This window comes from Schistocerca nitens, chromosome 2 (genome assembly GCF_023898315.1).
Source record: "Schistocerca nitens isolate TAMUIC-IGC-003100 chromosome 2, iqSchNite1.1, whole genome shotgun sequence".
Lineage (NCBI taxonomy): Eukaryota > Metazoa > Arthropoda > Insecta > Orthoptera > Acrididae > Schistocerca > Schistocerca nitens.
This window is the reverse complement of record NC_064615.1, coordinates 325,620,721-325,635,635: the sequence shown is the minus strand read 5'-3', so window position 1 is coordinate 325,635,635 and position 14,915 is coordinate 325,620,721. Positions and strand designations below refer to the sequence as shown.

General features: G+C 41.5%; 1 protein-coding gene across 1 annotated transcript in view; it reads left to right on the top strand.

The window, feature by feature from the left end:
• Positions 1–7,266, top strand: part of LOC126235011 (uncharacterized) — a 473,551-nt gene extending 466,285 nt beyond the window's left edge. Inside the window, exon 34 of the mRNA XM_049943746.1 lies at positions 7,130–7,266. Within this exon, the coding sequence (XP_049799703.1) occupies positions 7,130–7,181 (52 nt within the window). The 3' untranslated portion in view covers positions 7,182–7,266. The remainder of the gene's footprint in view (positions 1–7,129) is intronic.
• The last annotated feature ends 7,649 nt before the right edge of the window (positions 7,267–14,915 follow it).

The window sequence follows — 14,915 nt, the reverse complement described above, 5'->3', positions numbered from 1 at the left end:
AGTACTGCAGCATTAACTACCTTTCCAGTGTCCACAACACCATTCCGAGACGTGTGGCCTGTTTTCTTCCAGCTCCCTTCAAATGCTATGGACTTTTCCCTGTTATATCATTTTCAACAACAGCTTCCTCAGTGGACCATATGACCTTGTCCTTTGGTCCCATAACCCCCCCCCTCCCCACTCAATTAATTAATCACTCAGTCAATCAGCTTCCTCAGCAGCACCTTTCATATTTTTCTGTGCTACATCTTCAACTGCAGAGCCTATTCCAGTGATGTGTTTGACTAATTTGGAGGATGCAGCAGGGAAGTTCATCACACCACATAACATGGCACCTGCAGCCCTGCTCTTGCCTCTAGACCATTATCCATATATCATTCTAGTATTTATATCATGTAGTTTACCTGCATCTGCAATAAAATAAGAGGAACTGAAAAAATAACACTTCAAATGGTTCAAATGACTCTGAGCACTATGCGACTTAACTTCTGAGGTCATCAGTCGCCTAGAACTTAGAACTAATTAAACCTAACTAACCTAAGGACATCACACACATCCATGCCCAAGGCAGGATTCGAACCTGCGACCGTACCGGTCGCCCTGTTCCAGACTGTAGCGCCTAGAACCGCACGGCCACTCCGGCCGGCAATAACACTTCATTTGCAATAATTGCACATCAACTCTAATTCATACGCATTGATAAGTACTACTTCTCACGCAAGAAATTTTCGTGCCAACACTTGAACCGTAATAATTGGCTACGCAATCTTCTTGTACGTTAGTTTTCAGTGAAACATTACAAAAAAATGGTTCAAATGGCTCTAAGTTCTATGCGACTTAACTTCTGAGGTCATCAGTCGCCTAGAATTTAGAACTAATTAAACCTAACTAACCTAAGGACACCACACACATCCATGCCCGAGGCAGGATTCGAACCTGCGACCGGAGCGGTCGGTCGGCTCCAGACTGTAGCGCCTAGAACCGCATGGCCACTCCGGCCGGCGAAACATTACATTTTCCACATTGTTTGAAGCACACATTGTTCTCCAAAACATCTGATAACAAAGTCACATTAATTAGCTCATATTTTGTAGTTCCAGCATTTAGTTATATTCTTCGATTCCAGCTAGTTTTCTTTCTGAAGAACTTTCATGCGTAATGGCAGCAGCATCACTCAGTGTATCACTACCAATGTAGAGGTAAGGCGCTACTGGGAGGTCAGAAACTGATGTAGACGACTAATCAGATGAATTCATGGTTCTGTTTACTTTCTTGCGTCAATGTACACTCTTTTTAAATATCTTCACACTAGACCTTCACGAGCTGAAGGTAAGAAAACTCAATGACCTCACCAAACATGACTTTCACAATAAGCACATGGATTTACCCACAAAGGAAACAATACAAATGGCGCAAAATCGACTGTCAACTGTTTTGCATTGTAGCCAACAGAAAGGATAACTCTCTTGTGCTCAGTTATATCTCTGACAAGGCACACTACACTGCAGCGCCGCCGGCCGGTGTGGCCGTGCGGTTCTAGGCGCTTCAGTCTGGAGCCGCGTGACCGCTACGTTCGCAGGTTCGAATCCTGCCTCGGGCAAGGATGTGTGTGTTGTCCTTAGGTTTGTTAGGTTTAAGTAGTTCTAAGTTCTAGGGGACTGATGACCACAGATGTTAAGTCCCATAGTGCTCAGAGCCATTTGAACTGAAGCGCCACACAATATGGTAAAGCCATGTGTATTCAAATATAGAGATAAATAAAGAGGCAGAAAACGGCGCTGCGGTCGACAACGCCTATATAAGACATGTGTCTGGCGCAGGTGTTAGATCGGTTACTGCTGCTAAATGGCAGGTTAGCCAGATTTAAGTGAGTTTGAACGCGATGTTATAGTCGGCGCACGAGCGATGGGACGCATCATCTCCGAGGTAGCAACGAAGTGGGGATTTTTCCGTACAACCATTTCACAAGTGTACCGTGAATATCAGGAATCTGGTACAATATCAAATCTCCGACATCGCTGCGGCCGGGAAGAGATCCTGCAAGTGTGGAACGATTGAAGACTGAAGAGAATCGTTCAGCGTGACAGAAGTGCAACCCTGCAAATTGCTACAGATTTCAATGCTGGGCCATCAACAAGTGTCAGCGTGTGAACCATTCAATGAAACATCGTCTATATGGGCTTTCAAAGTCGAAGACCCACTCGCATACCCTTGATCACTACACGACGCAAAGCCTTACGCCTCGCCTGGGCCTGTCGACTCCGACATTCGACTGTTGATCACTGGAAACATGTTGCCTAGTCGGACGAGTGTCGTTTCAAATTGTATTGAGCGGACGGACGTGTTCGGGTATAGAGACTACCTCATGAATCTATGAACCCTGCATGTCAGTAGGGGACTGTTCAAGCTGGTGGAGGCTTCGTAATGGTGTGGGGCGTGTGCCGTTCGAGTGATACGGGATACCTGATACGTCTAGATACAACTCTGGCAGGTGACATGTACGTAAGCATCCTGTCTGATCACCTGCATCCATTCATGTCCATTGTGTATTTCGACGGACTTGGGCAATTCCAGCAGGACAATGCAACACTTCACACGTCCAGAATTGCTACAGAGTGACTCCAGGAACACTCTTCTGAATTTAAACACTTCCGCTGGCCACCAAACTCCCCAGACATGAACATAATGCTGCATATTTGGGACGCCTTGCAACGTGATGTTCGGAAGAGATCTCCACCTACGCGTACTCTTAGCAATTTATGGACAGCCCTGTAGGATTCAGTTCCCTCCAGCGCTACTTCTGCGGCACTTCTGCGTATTGCGGCACTTCTGCGTACTCGCGATGGCCCACTCGGTATTAGGCAGGTGTACCAGTTTCTACGTCCAAATCTACATTTACATCCATACTCCGCAAGCCACCTGACGGTGTGTGGCGGAGGGTACTTTGAATACCTCTATCGGTTCTCCCTTGTATTCCGTTCTCGTATTGTTCGTGGAAAGAAAGATTGTCGGCATGCCTCTGTGTGGGCTCTAATCTCTCTGATTTTATCCTCATGGTCTCTTCGCGAGATATACGTAGGAGGGAGCAATATTCTGCTTGACTCCTCGGTAAAGGTATGTTCTCGAAACTTCAACAAAATCCCGTACCGAGTTGCTGAGCGTCTCTCTTGCAGAGTCTTCCACTGTAGTTTATCTATCATCTCCGAAACGCTTTCGCGATTACTAAATGATCCTGTAACGAAGCGCGCTGCTCTCCGTTGGATCTTCTCTATCTCTTCTATCAACCCTATTTGGTACGGATCCCACACTGGTGAACAGTATTCAAGCAGTTGGCGTACAAGTGTACTGTAACCTACTTCCTTTGTTTTCGGACTGCATTTCCTTAGTATTCTTCCAATGAATCTCAGTGTGGCATCTGCTTTACCGACAATTAATTTTATATGGTCATTCCATTTTAAATCACTCATAATGCCTGCTCCCAGATAATTTATGGAATTAACTGCTTCCAGTTGCTGACCTGCTATATTGTAGCTAAATGATATAGGATCTTTCTTTCTATGTATTCGCAGCACGTTACACTTGTCTACATTGAGATTCAATTGCCATTCCCTGTACCATGCGTCAATTCGTTGCAGATTCTCCTGCATTTCAGTACAATTTTCCATTGTTACAACCTCTCTATATACTACAGCATCATCCTCGAAAAGCCTCAGTGAATTTCCGATGTTATCCACAAGGTCATTTATGTATATTGTGAATTGCAACGGTCCTACTACACTCCCCTGCGGCACACCTGAAATCACTCTTACTTCGGAAGACTGCTCTCCATTGAGAATGACATGCTGCGTTTTGCTATCTAGGAACTCTTCAATCCAACCACACAATTGGTCTGATAGTCCATATGCTCTTACTTTGTTCATTAAACGACTGTGGGGAACTGTATGAAACGCCTTGCGGAAGTGAAGAAACACGGCATCTATTTGGGAACCCGTTTCTATGGCCCTCTGAGTCTCGTGGACGAATAGCGCGAGCTGGGTTTCACACGATCGTCTTTTTCGAAACCCATGTTGATTCCGACAGAATAAATTCCTAGTCTCCAGAAAAGTCATTATACTCGAACATAAAACGGGTTCCAAAATTCTACAACTGATGGATGTTAGAGATATAGGTCTATAGTTCTGCACATCTGTTCCACGTCCCTTCTTGAAAACGGGGATGACCTGTGCCCTTTTCCAATCCTTTGGAACGCTACGCTCTTCTAGAGACCTACGGTACACCGCTGCAAGAAGGGGGGCAAGTTCCTTCGCGTACTCTGTGTAAAATCCAACTGGTATCCCATCAGGTCCAGCGGCCTTTCCTCTTCTAAGCGATTTTAATTGTTTCTCTATCCCTCTGTCGTCTATTTCGATATCTACCATTTTGTCATCTGTGCGACAATCTGGAGAAGGAATTACAGTGCAGTCTTCCACTGTGAAACAGCTTTAGTAAAAGACATTTAGTATTTCGGCCTTTAGTCTGTCATCCTCTGTTTCAGTACCATTTTGGTCACAGAGTGTCTGAACATTTTGTTTTGATCCACCTGCCGCTTTGGCATAAGACCAAAATTTCTTAGGATTTTCTGCCAAGTCAGTACATAGTACTTTACTTTCGAATTCATTGATCGCCTCTCGCATAGCCCTTCTCACACTACATTTCGCTTCGCGAAATTTTTGTTTGTCTGCAAGGCTTTGGCTGTGTTTATGTTTGCTGTGAAGTTCCCTTTGTTTCCACAACAGTTTTCTTACTCGGTTGTTGTACCACGGTGGCTCGTTTCACATGATCGTCTTTTTCGAGACCCATGCTGATTCTTGGGCTCTTCAGTGTATCTGTGGCAAGGCACACTATATCAAGCATGTTTCATCTCTCATAAACTTGGTGCGCAACAACATGTGCCACAACTTTTAAAATGCGATGTAAAATACTTCTTTGCTCTATACACGTCATCTCAGTATTTTATACGCTGTTTTAAACGAGAGATTATAAATATTTCGAAAATTTGTTTCCCGAAAATTGAGTTTCTCCTCGAAAAACTCATTTGGTATACCCTTAAAGAAACTGATAATTAAATTACTTATTGATTAGTTTCTTCTTGGGTGTGCAGCCGGATCATAACGTCATCTTGTCACAATATTTCCGCGGTCCAACTGGCCGCCATCTTCAGGTGAGAGTGCTGGTACACGATCTCGCAGGAACTAACTTCTCAGCGCAAGCGGCGGACCCTGTATAGGCCGCAGAAGGCCCACAACGCGTGCGCGAGAACGTGCCGTATCTGCCCTCTAGCGCAAGTAAACATACCGTGCCGCCAGTGGTGGAAACAGGCGAAATCGAGATATCGTTATCAAAAATTAAAAATTATTCCGACGATCGAAAGACAGACCGTTGTTTTTTAATGTCTGATAACGCCGGGCTCCAAGTCTTACTTAAAAGGTAACCCTTGTCTCTATTAATAAGATTATCAGATAAACGAATCTCTACGGCTTCTTTTAACACACAGTCCCAATAGCGAGATGCAGGGGCAACCATTTGTGTCTCGTCATACAGCATTCTACCTCCAGGAGGTACATCGACGATACGTTTATGGTGTTGCCTCATGGGATAGAAGTTCTTGACCGCCTCCTAGATCATTTTAATTCCCTGCATCCTAGCATCAAGTTTACCATGGAGGTGGAAAGTGATGGAAAGCTTCTTCCGTTTCTGGATGTTCTGGTGTACTGGAAGGATAATGGGACACTGGGACATAGTGTTTATCGAAAACCTACGCACACGGACCGTTACCTGCAGGCTTCTAGCTGTCATCCATCGTTCCAGCGTACGGGGGTCCAGCGGACGTTGGCGAGAAGAGCTTATGCCATTTCAGATGGAGAAAGCTTGACACAAGAATTGGACCATCTTAAGGTGGTGTTCAAGCAGAATGGCTATACAGATAAACAGATCCGTCGTGCTTTCCAGTTTGGACCTTCGCCTTAACCACTAGAAGATACCTGCAAATCGGTGGCTTTTCTACCTTTTGCTGGGAGCATTTCCTCGAAGATAGGAAGAATTCTAAAAAGATATCATATCAAAAGTATTTTTCATCCGCCAGCGAAGATTAGAGCGCTTCTTGGCTCTGTTAAGGATGACTCGGGCTCGAGGAAGCCCGGTATGTACAAGATCCCTTGCCACTGTGGGAAGACTGATATTGGTCAGACAATCCGGACCATTCAGGGCCGATGTGTTGAGCACCAGCGGCACACACGGTTGCTTCAGCCTGAGAAATCTGCAGTGGCGGAGCGCTGTCTGACCGAGGGACATAGAATGCTGTATGACGAGACACAAATGGTTGCCCCTGCATTTCGCTATTAGGACTGTGTTTTAAAAGAAGCCATAGAGATTCGTTTATCTGATAATCTTATTAATAGAGACAAGGGTTACCTTTTAAGTAAGACTTGGGACCCGGTGTTATCAGACATTAAAAAACAACGGTCTGTGTTTCGATCGTCTGAATAATTTTTAGTTTTTGATAGCGATATCTCGATTTCGCCCGTTTCCACCAATGGTCGCGCGGTATGTTTACTTGCGCTAGAGGGCAGTTACGGTACCTTTCGCTCACGCGTTGTGGGCCTTCTGCGGCCTATATAGGGTCCGCCGCTTGCGCTGGGAAGTCAGTGCAGGCGAGATCGTGTACCAGCACTCTCACCTGAAGATGGCGGCCAGCTGGACCGCGAAAATGGCTCTGCGCATTATGGGACTTAACATCTGAGGTCATCAGTCCCCTAGACCTTTAACTACTTAAACCTAACTAAGCTAAGGACATCACACACATCCATGCCCGAGGCAGGATTTGAACCTGCGACCGTAGCGGTCGCGCGGTTCCAGACTGAAGCGCCTAGAACCGCTCGGCCGGACCGTGGAAATATTGTGTCAAGAAGACGTTATGATCCGGCTGCACACCCGAAAAGAATATTATCAATTATTAGGCCGGGAAAGCCTTCGTAATCAAATTACTTATTAATACGAAACTGTTTTTAACGATTTTATCCCAGCGTTTTCGTCAAAATCTGCGGTGCGAACCCGAACTGCGCCCGCAGAAATGTTTTGGTTTTTGCGGCAGGTGGTTGGCGGCCCTGGAGTACTCGATCGACCGGTGGATCCGCGTGGGCTGACGGCGGTGCCACGCGTGCCGGCGGCGCGCCCGCTCCCGCTCGCGCTCGCGGCTGCTGTCCGAGGCGGCGCTCGCGGACGCAGAGGCCGACGCCGAGGCCGAGGCCGACGCGGACGCGCGCCAGCGCCTCTGACGGCGTCCGCGCGCACTGCCGCCCGGCAGCCCGCGCCGCCGCCGGCGCCGCCGCAGGCTGCGCAACCGCTGACCGGCGCGCATATGCCTTACTCTTGCCGAGTAGCAGCTGCCCGGAGGCGGAGCGACCTGCGCACATACTTCCTGCCTGTGCCTGCAGGTTTCCGGCGTCGCCTTCCCGGCGGGAGATCAGTGTTGTCGACGTACGAGACTGTAGCGGCATAGCTGCTTTTCATAGCGGTGTAGAACCTATGCTGTTACAGTACCGAGCGAATAGTTGAACGTCACAGTGCGTGTTGCTCATGGTTAGCGAACACAGACATGTAACTATACCTGCCACGATCCAGTCAACATTTTACAGACTACTGAAATTTGATAAGTAAGTACAAAAGCTCTCGGAGGTATACCGAGCACTGAATTGCATTCCGATTCAAACCAAACCGTAAATATTCTGTACATTAAAAAATTAGTTCTTGGATAGTGAAGAGGAGCAAACCTGCAAAAGCAATCACACATAATTCCGCTTGCCTGAGTGTATCAAATTCTTTGTGGCCGACAGTGAATCTAGATGCTAGTCATTTTTGCGTCAGGCTTCCCACTTCACATATTCTGTTGCTTTTCATTCGAACGACAGTTTCGAACTAAATTCGATTCTTAAACTGAGGAACAACCGAGCAATATCCATACTCTCATAGCAAGGAGTGGGGTACAAATAGCCTTCCTGCCAACACAGCCTCAGATTTCCTTTAGTATCCTTACATCGCCCGCCCGGTTGGCCGTGAGGTCTAACGCACGGCTTTCCGGGCGGGAAGGAGCGCCTGGTCCCCGGCACCAATCCGCCCGGCAGATTTGTGTCGAGGTCCGGTAAACCGGCCAGTCTGTGGATGGTTTTTAGGCGGTTTTCCATCTGCCTCGGCGAATGCGGGCTGGTTCCCCTTATTCCGCCTCAGCTAAACTATGTCGGCGATTGCTCCGCAAAGAAGTTGTCCACGTACGCGTACACCACCATTACTCTACCACGCAAACATAGGGGTTACACTCGTCTGGTGTGAGACGTTCCCTGGGGGGAGGGCGGGGGGGGGGGGGGGGGGGCAACCGCACAATTACGACAGGAGGCCCTAGCCACACGACATTTCCATTTATACCCTGGGTTCGGTGTGGGGCGTTGGAGGGGTGAAGTGGACTGCGATAGTCGTCGTGAGGCTGTGGACCACTGCGGCTGCGGCTGCGGCGGGGACGGAGCCACTCCGTCGTTTCTAGATTCCCGGTTAACATTCAATACAATACAATAAAATCCGTACACTGATCAATGCAAAAGTAGGGATAGATCCTTCGAATTGGACATGGTTCATTTCTCCCCCTATCTCGTCCGTCTCTAACGACTTCGTCGTTGATGGAATGTCAAACCGTAATCCTCTTTCCTTCCGATGAAGAAAGTTCAAAACCGGCAAAGCATCTTCTGAAAATTTTTTTTAGTAATATGACAGTTCTGACGAATCAACGTAACACATTTCTTACCGTACTCGTCTATCACTGGCAAATGAGACTTCGCTCTTTCATCGAGCTCCTTCCACTAAATTTTATTTATTCCTATGCAAAGAAGAGAATATATTTAGAACATTCGCCATTGTGCGCGTCCTGTAACTAGACGAACACCTATTTCAGAGTTTGGCCATAGATCAGTAGTCTCACCATTAGTCACAGTTTGAGAGCTTTAATACTTCCCACTCTGTTGCTTAGGGGCCGTTCCTCTGACTGTGAACGGCTATCATCTAAGGACAGGTGACTTGATTTGGAACATCTAACGAGCAGGCTATGTTCAGAAGTCAGTTCCTGTGCCGTTCGTTAAGAAGAGCAAAGAAGGGAACAGTTCCGAAATTTTTTACTGGTGATGCTTTGGAAGGGCAGGAAGAGCGCCAAGAAAGCAATCCTCAGTATTTCTTCCGACTTCTCAGCACTTGCAAGGTCCAGTGAATCGCTGCAACATCCATGTCGATAGTGTTTTGTCGTTACATTGCAGTTGTTTCACCTTTATTAACTAGTGAATAAACAGGCAGTTCTGTCTTAATACCCTACTCCTACTCCTCTCGATTTCGTCTTCAACTTAAGCCTGTTACATACAATTTTCCCTTTTTTTTATTTTTCACTATCCTGGTCCATCTCCTGGATTTTTGACTTCTGTTTCATTCTAAATCATCACCTCTCTGTCATTGTATAAATTTCTAGTCTGTTATTTTGACATATTCTCAGCAATTCTTACGAATTTCTCAGATACATACACAGATGTTTATTACATTGGTCTGTCCTGCCTTATGTTTGTTGCCACCGACCATTAAAGGAATATTTCCAGTAGGCAATCACTTCTCCTCAAAACAGTTTTCTAATAACATCAATGAAACTTGCATAGAATCCGCCAAATGCATTCCCAAAGATTTCTAACTTCTTTATACGTGGCATGCGCCTCGACATGAAGTTTTTATACACTTAGCTGAAGAAGATGTAACTATTTACAGCTGTTCCTTTTGACATGGTTTCACAATAGTTCATAGACCGTGAACTTCTGTGTAAACCAGCTTTTTGCTGTCTTTCTGTTTTACTGGGATTCAGACAGCACAAGAACTAAGACTATATGAGATAGCCACAAATGTTTAACAAAAATGTAGCTAGAATTATAGGTGTTTCTAGTATCTCGTTCAATGTCATTTATAATATGTATGTGACTTTTCTATGGCAAAACAGATACATATGCTAAAGATGGTGAGCTCAGTTTCTGATAATAAACTCCTACAGATCACTTTGTTTCTAACTGCTCTCTTCTAACATCGCCAATATTCACTTACCCAAATTTTCAAATATGGCATATTCTTTATGAAACTTTCCATCAGTTTTTACATTATTTTCCAAGTAGGATGTCTTTTTTTGTCAAAAACTGATAGGACTGTAGTTCCATGGATTGCATTTATTTTCTTGTCTTCTGAACATTAACAAAAGATTTACTACATTTAATTTTGTGAATTAATGTATAAGGCTGCCAAGTGCATCTGAGAAATGCATGAGCAAACAAAGCAATTCAGAGCTCTGTATTACCACAAAGAAACTATAATATCACACTGGTGACATTAAATCTTTATTACATTAAAATATTTAAGAATGCTTTTCCTTAATTACATAGACTGCTGACATTTTTTTTACTGGGCAAACGTCTTGCCTTCCCTTTTTCAGTGTTTTGCTACAGACTAAGAGAATTGCTATGTTTCTTTCTTTCTCTTCTCCTCCTGTTTCAATTAACCTATTCATTAGCACATGCATCTTAGAGCCCTAATTGTTTGTTTCATCTTGGCCAAATTTCTGAACTCTCTACTTCTGAGTGCAAACATCTAATATAAGTTCAAATGATTATTAACTACTATAGTGGTTAAAGATGGTGAGCAATCACACCCTTTTATGGCTTTAGCATTAAGAACATGAAGAATGGTCTTGCAAAATATCCAGCAAATGAAATGCAACATCATGGTGCTGCATCCACAAAAAAGTCTTCTATTTTTCTTCTCTTTCATGCTACATTATGCAATCTCTTTATTTATTATTTTTAAATGCATACATGCAGTTAAAGAAAGTGGCATGTTTATTTTTGTCATATGAACCAGCTGGTTCCTTCTGTTACATCTAAAAGTAATGAAGACTTATTCTTAGAACAGACAACACAAAAAATTCAGTAAAACACAAAACATTACTGAATGAATATTTCAAACCCAAAACTATGATTTCTTCCCATTAGAAAAACTACCATGCAATTAAACCAACTTTGAAGAAAGTATAATAATGATACTTCTGCAACTGATTTTCAGAACATTCAAATGTAATTAATGTACATGATACTACCATTATTGTTTTACATTCATGGGACTCCAACTGGTGTGGCAGGGATGAAATTGCTCCAGAAGCAAATATGTACTTTTTACACTACCATTATCAACTGAAGTGTTGCATTTCATGAAATGACATGTACAAATCCTGACTGTTAAGGCACAGTTATCATAATGCATGAACTATTGTATTTCTGTATTAATTTCTGTCTTTGTGAGACATATTGCTCATATGCCATCTCCTGTTATGGTACACAATTAAAACTATAAGTAAGACAATGATACTGACTAAAAAAATGTAAAGGACTGGTTTAAACTAACATTAAGAGCAAACAATTATTTGTAGCTCAAATGAAGCCAATAGATAATTATTACAGGTGAAATTTTCTGTTACTTTTTTCTTTCATAAAGTTTAATACTCATTTATGTCTAGCATCACTGATTTCTGATGTTTTCAAGTAACACTCGTGCAAAGGGTAAGAAGTAATATGACAAAAAACAATTATATATTCCACTTCCCTCAGAACTGCACTACCAAAGCCGTATTGAGATCTCAGATCCTCTTTATAAACTCTACTATGTATACTCCACAAACAAGCAGCTCTGATATTTGTTATTTCGTAGGTTTTTCATTACATTACTCAAGAAATTTACAGAGTGCTGAAGACATTTTGAAACATATCAGGAGTAAATTTATGCATGAATGTGAAAACAAGTCATAACAGTTTTATGTGTTTACACGTGGAAGTGCAGGATACTGTGTGTTTTGTCTAGGCAGTTTCTGTAGTTAAATGTTCCTGAAAGTAAGCAACAAATAGCACACAGGAGTCTGTGATCTCTATTAACATAAATTCTCATACTTCTGAAGTAAAACTATCTGTGGTTTTAGAAGATGTTAGCTTTAGACTCTGTGGAACTGCAAGCTTCTATAACTACATGTATTTGTGTTATGACCCAGTGTAATTTTTAATTTAATGTCACATCAGAAAAGTATGTGTTGTAAAATCTTATAAATAATTGTCTCATTCACTTTTAATTTTTTGCTGTGATGTTATTGGAGATATGAAAAGAAAAATCAAGACAATATTATAGTATAATCAGCTTTGCTAATGTACAAGTAATTAAGCTACTGCATGTCTAGGGGTGCTAGGCAGAATCATACATACACTTGTTATGGGACTTGTCCATTCTAGATGTGCAGGCAATGTGAAATTCAGTGTACTGGTATAGACTTTGAACTGTTTCTTTTCTACCCTTATATGATATACCAGTAATCTTTTATGTGAGCTGATTGTCTGAATTTCAGTGTCCCAGTAACTTGTAGCAGCACAAGAGACAACCTCATGTCATGCAGATAATTCAGACATGCAACACTGCTGAGTTGTTCGTCTGATACAGAATGTTCCAATTTTTATGTGACATTAGTCTAACATTGTGCTATGTGGCAACTGCTTTCTGTATGGCTGAATATCTAAAGTCAGAGTAGGGGGTTTAGATTTCCTGATGCGAGAATTAGAAATACAGTTGAAAATATTAAATGGGAATATTATTGTTGCTGTTGTTAAATAAGGAAAATCATTAATTAATGCAAATGTTGTATAGATTTTAAACACAGATTTTAAAAATACCAAAGTGCTTGCTTCATGAAGAAGAAGCAACGTAAATAGAACGCCAGTAATTTACAAATGTAGTGAGATATTTAGAATGAGTGAACACTGATAACAGATGAAACTAAAAATAAATTTCTAGTTTTGTCTAGAAAGAATTTAATTGTTTCTAAAAGGAAAAGCTCATATAAACTCATAAGACTTGATATAATAAAGCGGGTTGAAATAAAACTAATCAAACATTTAATAACAATAAACTAAGATGTTCTTAAAAAACAGATGCTCCTTGTCTTTATTCCAAATTAATGCATAACCCATCCATTTTGGCATGGTATCTGTAATTTGTAAGCAAAGTATATTTTTTAAAGAAATAACTATTTAATTGTTTAGAAGAATAAACCAATATTTATAAGAATTTGTTTTTTGTTTGTTGAATAAATGTTTGAAATGAATAATTTTTTTATAAATTGAAGCTAAACTTTGTTTTGTAAAACTCATTATGCAACATACATGTTTCAAGGGTTAAGACATGGCATTTCAGTTAAATGTCTTCTTGAACATGTAGCTTTGCATTCCTTATTGGCAGTTGTCTGATGCTTACTTCATGTCTCATGTGATAACAGGAATTCCTACTTACAGAAAAATACAGATATCAGATGCCATCCTGAAATGCTGTTTATTTGTGCTGTCCAAAATTAGGAAATTTCTAAAGCATTTCCCTGTCAGAGTAAGCTTTGAATGTTTAACTGTATTTGTAATATGTCACCATTCTTCTTAGGTTGGCATCATTGATAAACTTGTGTGTTGCTTTATTCATTTGTATGTGAACATTATACTGCTTATAAAAACTCACTCGCTGTGCTCAAAGGAAAACATCCTTAAGTGTCCAAGAATAAGCTCTTATAACCATCTTACACAAAAATATTTTTAAACCTATAATCTGTTCACACCGTATCCAGTGATTTTTAACTCTTGTCTGCAATCTGTTTCTTGCCAATACAAATGTACACACAAAATTTTGAGTGAATGTTGGTAACAGTGTAAATTACAGTACCATTTGCTTATATTCTTCTCTGGTTTGCACTTAGATGATGCCCAAAGTGCACAACAGTTTGAGGAAGCAGGTACTGTGACCATATTTACAAAAAATTTAAGAGTTCAGCTCTTATTTAAATTTAACATACATTGCCCATAGCATATAATTGCATTTTGGAAGAGACTGCCCACTATTACGTATAGTTCTTGATTCATGCAGTTGAGGTTAGTATGTACCACACCTCTTTAATTAAAACATGAGTCATACTTCCACTAGATTTTACATACTATATTTAGTTAAAACTGGATTATGATATGCAGACTTCTTCAATCAAATATTGTGGACTCTTGACATGATTATCTCGTTCAAACCTATGAAGAATATAAAAGAATTTTCACTAGGAAAATTTTGAAGTGCACATTACCTTTTGATTGATTTTACCTAAGTTAAGAAACAGAAATGGAGTAATTTTCAAAACACGTCAGCAAATACTAAAATACAAATTAATTTCGTGATGGAATAATACCAAATGCATAGCTTGCAGTTAGTAATTTTCTAGTGTAGCAGCAAATTTTGAGAATACATTTGCTGCACAGCATGACCTGTCAGAATGAGCTGTAAAACAAATACCTCAGCATCAAATGGAGGCCTTTCCAATAATCTTGATGGTATTAAAATACTCCACTGCTTATTTCAGTGGTATTCATGCTCAGACACACACACCAGCTATGGATAATTTTTGATGTACATATTTATGAAACTACCAAAAACTAATTTTTGAATATTTCAACTTTCGGTAACCTTATGGTGAGCTTCATACATTCTTCATTGAAGTAGTGCCAGCTGCTAGCAGTTGTCTAACAGGAAATAAGACACTTGTTTACAGTCACATACTTCATAGAAACTGAGCTCCAGAAATCTGCTACAATGATTTTTTATCTGCAATACATTACTGTAACAAAAGTTTAATTTTCAAACTATGTTTAAACATCTAGAGTTTAACCACTTCAGCCTCACAACTTAAGGTGAGTATCAGGATGGTACCTCAGACAAAAATGAACTCTGTGTTAATTAGACACAAAAACCAAATACTT